Genomic DNA, 6,241 nt, shown 5'->3' on the forward strand with positions numbered 1-6,241 from the left:
GTGGGTCGACGGCCCTGCAGTTTCTGCTACGTGGTCGCAGGGGCAAAATGTGTCAGATGGCAGACGAATCACACTCTACAAACACTAACCACGGACAGGGTATCTTTCACACAAAATACATGTCCACCTTCCAAACAAAAACCAAGTACCATGTGACATGATCTGAAACATTGTCTGCAGTGAATCTCACACTGCCTGACGTAACACTAGGATTTGCAACCTTCAATCTCTGATATTTCCAACATGACTCCATATTACAAAACACAAACAACGTAACAACATGTAAAATTCCGATCACATCCATTGCCCATGCTTCCCGACAAGTCATAACTTTCAAAACCACTACCTTCCCATACAAACGCTACAAAAGTAATACATAACACATAATGCCACAGATTTAGTTCATACCACAGGGAGATGGCAACAGTGAAAATGACATCATAAATAGTAGCCTACCATAAAAAAAACTCATTACTCCAGTATAATACATCTCTGTGAGCTAAAAACAACAGAAATTGTTCGTATGGAACATAATCTTCATAAAAAAGCAAAAATTATCACCTTCTCGCAGGGGTATGGAGAGTTAAGGGTACTGAAATCACTTCTCTTTAACATTACAAAAAAAAAGACATCCAACATATCAATCTTACCTGCTATTGAGTTATCTTGTTTTCTATCATACTTGTATGTATTGTAATTAGTGACACACAACTGCCTGATTGTCCAAACTATTAACTCATTGAGGAGCAGAATATTTCCAAATGACATTCAATTGAAACATTTGTTAAATAGTGATGGTAACAGTTTCATACATCGGAGACACATTTCTTCAATTTTACACAAGAAACTACTTACGGAAATGAGTTTCTCCAAGTTTTACAACCTTCGTCGATATATATTCTTCCTAAAACTTCATCGTACAATGCAGCAGAACAATAAATAATCACTTTTCATGTAATAATATTGCGCATTTTGTGAAAATCGACAACATCATGCCGTTGTTTCCAAGATGTACCTGCAGATGGCTCTAGCGTCGGAAGTCACGCGATCTCGCTAGTAGAATCAGGGTTTCCAAACGTGCATGTTTTTTTTTCTTCGAGAAACGCGCAGTTTTTTGTCGAGAAAGAAAAATGGTTTTTCGATGAATTTAGGGGTGAAATGGGTGCTAATGGAACCTAACCTAACAGGCCTAACCTAACCTCGTGTGAATGGTTCGTGGGGCTACCCGTGGATGGTTTATGGGGCTAACGTCAACGGTTTGTGGGCCTACCCGTGGATGGTTTTTGGGGCTAACGAACAATGTTTCATCGAAATGTACAATTTCCAGACGTGATCCCCGGTTTATTACAACTTTCATGCACAATAGAGTTGGAAACATTGATATTCAAAAACAAAAGAAGCATTAACATTCGCAAAGCAAGCGATATCGCACCGTGACGTGCTTTCCATAGCATTAAGGAAAATGGTTTATTTTAGCAGAAAAAGTGTTTGTTTTCGTGCAAAAAGCATATTGGCACCTTCCACTATGTTCCGCAATACATAATTGGTAAGTACTAACCACGAGAGAGACACAATATCCGATTTAAATGTGTCTCCGATGTATGAAACTGTTAATAATAGTGATATTGATCAGTTTGTTAAATGGTTAACATGTTAATTGAAGAGTTTTATATGTGGCCAGCAATCCTAACCACCAGGCTGAAAAATAATGGCTAGTGTTAAAATATATATGATATATACTATCGGCTCAAGTTCCTTTTGTTTTATTGCGATTTCATCATGTTACATATTAATTTCTTATATGGTTCAAATTCGATTTAAGTCTGTTAAAACAAACTGCAGAGTTTTAGCGATTACTTACTGCATGTTTGCTTGAAACTGTTTTTCCACTTTCATATACCGTAATTCTTGCTGCCAAAATGTTCAATACATGCTTTCATAGTTAGATTAGGAGGGTCAGGTATAGTTCCCTCAGAATTTTAATAATAACCCTAAATGCTTTCATGGTTAGGTTAGGTGGTAGTTTGTGTAATGCATCAAGTGTGCGAAATGAGGAGTTTTGCACAAGGTACCTCTAACATCTTATTTTACCCATAAACTGGATATTTTTTTAAAATGAAAACTGTGCTGATTAGTTTCAGGAAGGTTCCAAATTACTTATACACTTATTCCCACTATTCTACGATACTTGCTGTTGCTTCAATCAATGGAGAATGCCTTGTCCATGGGGTACTAGCGTGCATGCTTGCATAATGTAATGTTTAAGCTTTTTTTTTCCAACATAAATAATTAATTACTTTAAGGAAGGTTCAAATTTTGTCTGACAATGATTGCCAAAATTCTACGATAATTAGTGTTGTTCTAGGAGAATTTGAAAAATCATGAAACAATTGGAACCGTTACTGTAGTATATATTACTGTTCATAGGAAATAAAAATTCCTCTGGGTTGAATAAACATAAGGTGATACACCCACCTGCTATTACATCTGCATGACATACCATTCTCTCTGACTAACTCTATCTGTAAAATATCCTGTAGAACTGAAATTCTCGATATTTTCCCTTTACACAGTAGCATTTTGAGCATAGCAGAAATCAGAAATATGGAACATAAATTGCTTCCACCTAAAGTAGTTCTAGCAGGACTACAGAAAAAAGTACTTTGCAAGCATTTTAGTCATTATAGCAGTTTATCTAGAATTTTGCATTAGAAGAAAAAAAGCCTTATTTGTTGTTCAAAGTAGAATAATTCACGACAAGATCTCTCCCATTCCCTCTTTCCCACCTTTTAAATTTAACATGATCCTGACTTTCTTCAGAAGAAAGATTTGAAAATGGGTATGCTGCGAGGCGAACCACTGTAAATCAAAAACTTAGGAGCAATTGAAGGTGACGGTAGTGTTGTGCGATTTATTTACTAGAGAATGTACTAATCAAATAAGTCTTCCGTATGAAGTATCAGATGTCCCGGTCACTGTTTGAAATTTGGATATTACGTGTGTAAGATGTAATATATTGCTTTTCATAAAGGCGATATTTCTCCGCAAAGAAGTGAGGAAGCCATGTTTTGTGGAATGTAGCCACTGAGTTGCGCTGTCTACAGTGTTGCCACATAGTGTGTTTGTCACTTGAAGAGCAAGGACCGGTTGAGAATGGCAGGACAGCAGAGTGTGAAGATTGTAAATGTTGTGCAACTGCATTGCTGGAGTATGGAAGAAAATGGACTTCAGCTGATAAAGAAACTAATGGAGTATGGTGTTCTACCAAAAGAAGGTTAAAGTATCCCATAGTATCACATTCATGGATGAGGAAACCGGTGCCCACACAAACAGCATTGAGTCTGCATGGAGACACGCAAAGGTAACTTTGAACTCGTACGGAACAAGGAAAATTTTCTTTTCAGGTTATCTTCCGAAATATATCTTCCTTAAAAAGGAGCCTGCAATTGGGATCAGACCTCACAATGGAATTTTTCCAGCTTGCAGGACAGCTGTACGATCCGTTAAAAGAACGTGATGAGCAGAACGACAGTGACAGTGATACCGACAACCAGGAAGGAGAGGAACATGTTGAGTGTGGATTTTAAGTGTGGCAACACTGTATCCACTGTTGGATTGTAAACACTACAGACTTTGAAGGTAAAGTTAGTGTTCTTTGAAGTATGTTTGCCAAACATAACCTAACCTAACATTACGTGAAATTTGCAAGTTACAGACGTGACCAGGAAATTCTAATGTCAGATTCGTGTTCAGGAGGTCTCATGAAGAAAGTATAGAAAATTTTAAACATATCGGGGAACACTCCAGTCATCTTCAATTAAGTCAAAACGTATTACATTTGTATAAAATTATCTGCAGTGATTATACAAACATTCAAGAAATTTTGTTGAAAAAAAAAAATGGGAGACCTTCTTTAAAAGAGCAAACATAATAAGCAACAATATTTGGTCATATTTCCAATGAACTGCAAGCCCCATAAAAGAGATCAAAAAGTGTTGGTAAATATGCGATATCGCCCAAGCGGATTTCTTCAAATTCACAGGAGAAACTACGTACTGAAATCAGTTTCTGTAGCATTGTTGAAGTTCTTCGAGGTATTTTATTTCGCGGAAACTGAAAAGTTCACCATAGAATGCTGCAAAACAAGAAATAATCACTTTTTATGTAAGGAACTTGCATTTTCTGACAACATTATTCTGTTGTTTCAATTATGTACCTGCAGATGGCGGGAGCGTCGAAAGTCACGCAGTCTCGCCAGTGTTTCCAAAAGTGCCTTTTTGTTACGATAATTTTTTTTTAACTATGCTTACCTAACCTAACCTTGCTGGATATGGTCTGTGGGGCTATCGTGAATGGATTTTGGGGCTATCGTGAATGGTTTTTGGTGCTACATGAATGGTTTTTGGGGCTATCCATCAACGGTTCGTGGGGCTATTGTGAATGATTTTTGGGGCTATCCGTCAATGGTTTGTGATGACATAATGAACACGAAAGTAGGCATTTTTCAGTGAAGAAGGTTGAAACACTGCATACTCACTCCAAATCGACAAAACACAGGCACAACGATCCATGACTAGTGCACGCCATATTGTCTGTTAACCAAGCGGAGCAAGGAAGACAAATAATGACTCGTAATAAGAAAAGTTGACACTATTTTATGGAAAAAGGCATAACATCACCTTAAAGAATCTTCTGCAATGCAGAATAGGTAAGTATCAATGATAAAATTATTGAAATAAACGAGTGAGAGGTGTTCGGGCGATATCGCATAATTACCTAAGTGTTTATGGAGATTATATACAATTTCATTTTTCATTGTTTCTGTCCGTAAACTAATCCTTACTAAAGAAACATGCTGGTAATGAATTAAAAATTTAGTTGTAAAGCTTTGTATAGTTACATTTTTTCGAAAATAAATCTCAAAATACGTTAACACTCCCACGCATTCATGTACGTGTGTGTATTTACATGACTAACAAATTATCGATCCATAACTATGGCATTACAATTCACTTCTGCCAAAAAAATATCACTAACAAAAAACGTCATTTAGGTTCACTTTTCTCCGTTTCTTGCCTACTAAGTTCTTCATCTATTCTCTCCTTCGCTCTTACAACTTTGGACTGCAAATAAAATGATCCACCTTTAGACTTCTCATTTATACTAAACAAATATTCATACTTCTTTCTCACTTCTTCGGGTTCAATATCTTCAAGGTTAAGAATTTGTTTCGCTTCTTCCAAAGTCATACCAGTTCTTGCATTTGCAGCAGCTCTATTTGCACCAGCCTGTCCTCCACCTGCGCGTTTGGCTGCTTGTTGACTTGCCTCAAGCTCCTGCCGCAAAGCCCTTGCAAACGCACGACCCACAACTTGTGTCCCCAAGATGACTATTTGAACCAAATATTTGGCCATCACAATCCAAGTGTCACTGATATGGATCCTATCTTCTTGCTGGATAATGAATCAACTTCTATTTCTCATGAAATCTTTCTAGGAAAGCCATGCTTAACAACTAACAAAACACTGCACAATGTCAGCTGAGTCGCAGTAGTGCCAAGAAATAAACCACAAAGTACCCAATAAACATTCTTGAAAATGTAAGATGTGTACTTCTTCTTCTCTGTTTTGTCCCTATCGCCATTAGATAAGGCGATTTTGGACATGTTGATGTATACTGAAGGAATGCACCAGACAAAATCCGTAACATCCCACGCTAAAATAAACTCTTCCTCCTATTCACAGCCCACGGGTGTAAATAGGTCCTTCGCAATATGATTTGGACAAACACAACACACAAGTCCGCCCCAAACCGAAGCACAAGGCGAACTCTCTGTAGCTTTGTAAGATGATTTGAGAATGGGGGTTGTTCATTGCCAAACGTTTCCACCTGTTGTGTCCTAAAGAATTTCGTTCGTCATTTGGTTGCCCTAAGCTTCTTTACATTGGAGCACGATAGGTTCAAACGTTATTTTCAACGAAGGTAAGAATTTCTGTGTAAATCGATAACAAAAATGTGTTTAGCAAACCTTTAAGATTATGTAACAAGTCATAAATTTCAGAAAATTATATCCTTCTGAACCTAAGAATTAATATATTAAAGCGCAACGGTAGGGTAGCTCAGACGGGCTTAATATAGTATCATAGTATGTTTATGCACAAGGAGCAGTGAACTTGACGTAATTTTGGTCGTCCCTAACTGCCATGGGTCTATAATACAAAAAAATAGATTTTTTACACTA

General features: G+C 37.2%; 1 protein-coding gene across 1 annotated transcript; it reads right to left on the reverse strand.

Moving 5' to 3' along the window:
- Positions 1–4,859: 4,859 nt before the first annotated feature.
- On the reverse strand, positions 4,860–5,555 carry blp (mitochondrial import inner membrane translocase subunit Tim16). Its single transcript, XM_083139462.1, has one exon. The coding sequence runs from the start codon at positions 5,412–5,414 to the stop codon at positions 5,046–5,048; it is 369 nt and encodes a 122-aa protein (XP_082995588.1). The 5' UTR covers positions 5,415–5,555; the 3' UTR covers positions 4,860–5,045.
- Between the last annotated feature and the right edge of the window lie 686 nt (positions 5,556–6,241).

Source organism: Lepisma saccharinum, chromosome 17 (genome assembly GCF_977018435.1).
Source record: "Lepisma saccharinum chromosome 17, izLepSacc3.1, whole genome shotgun sequence".
Lineage (NCBI taxonomy): Eukaryota > Metazoa > Arthropoda > Insecta > Zygentoma > Lepismatidae > Lepisma > Lepisma saccharinum.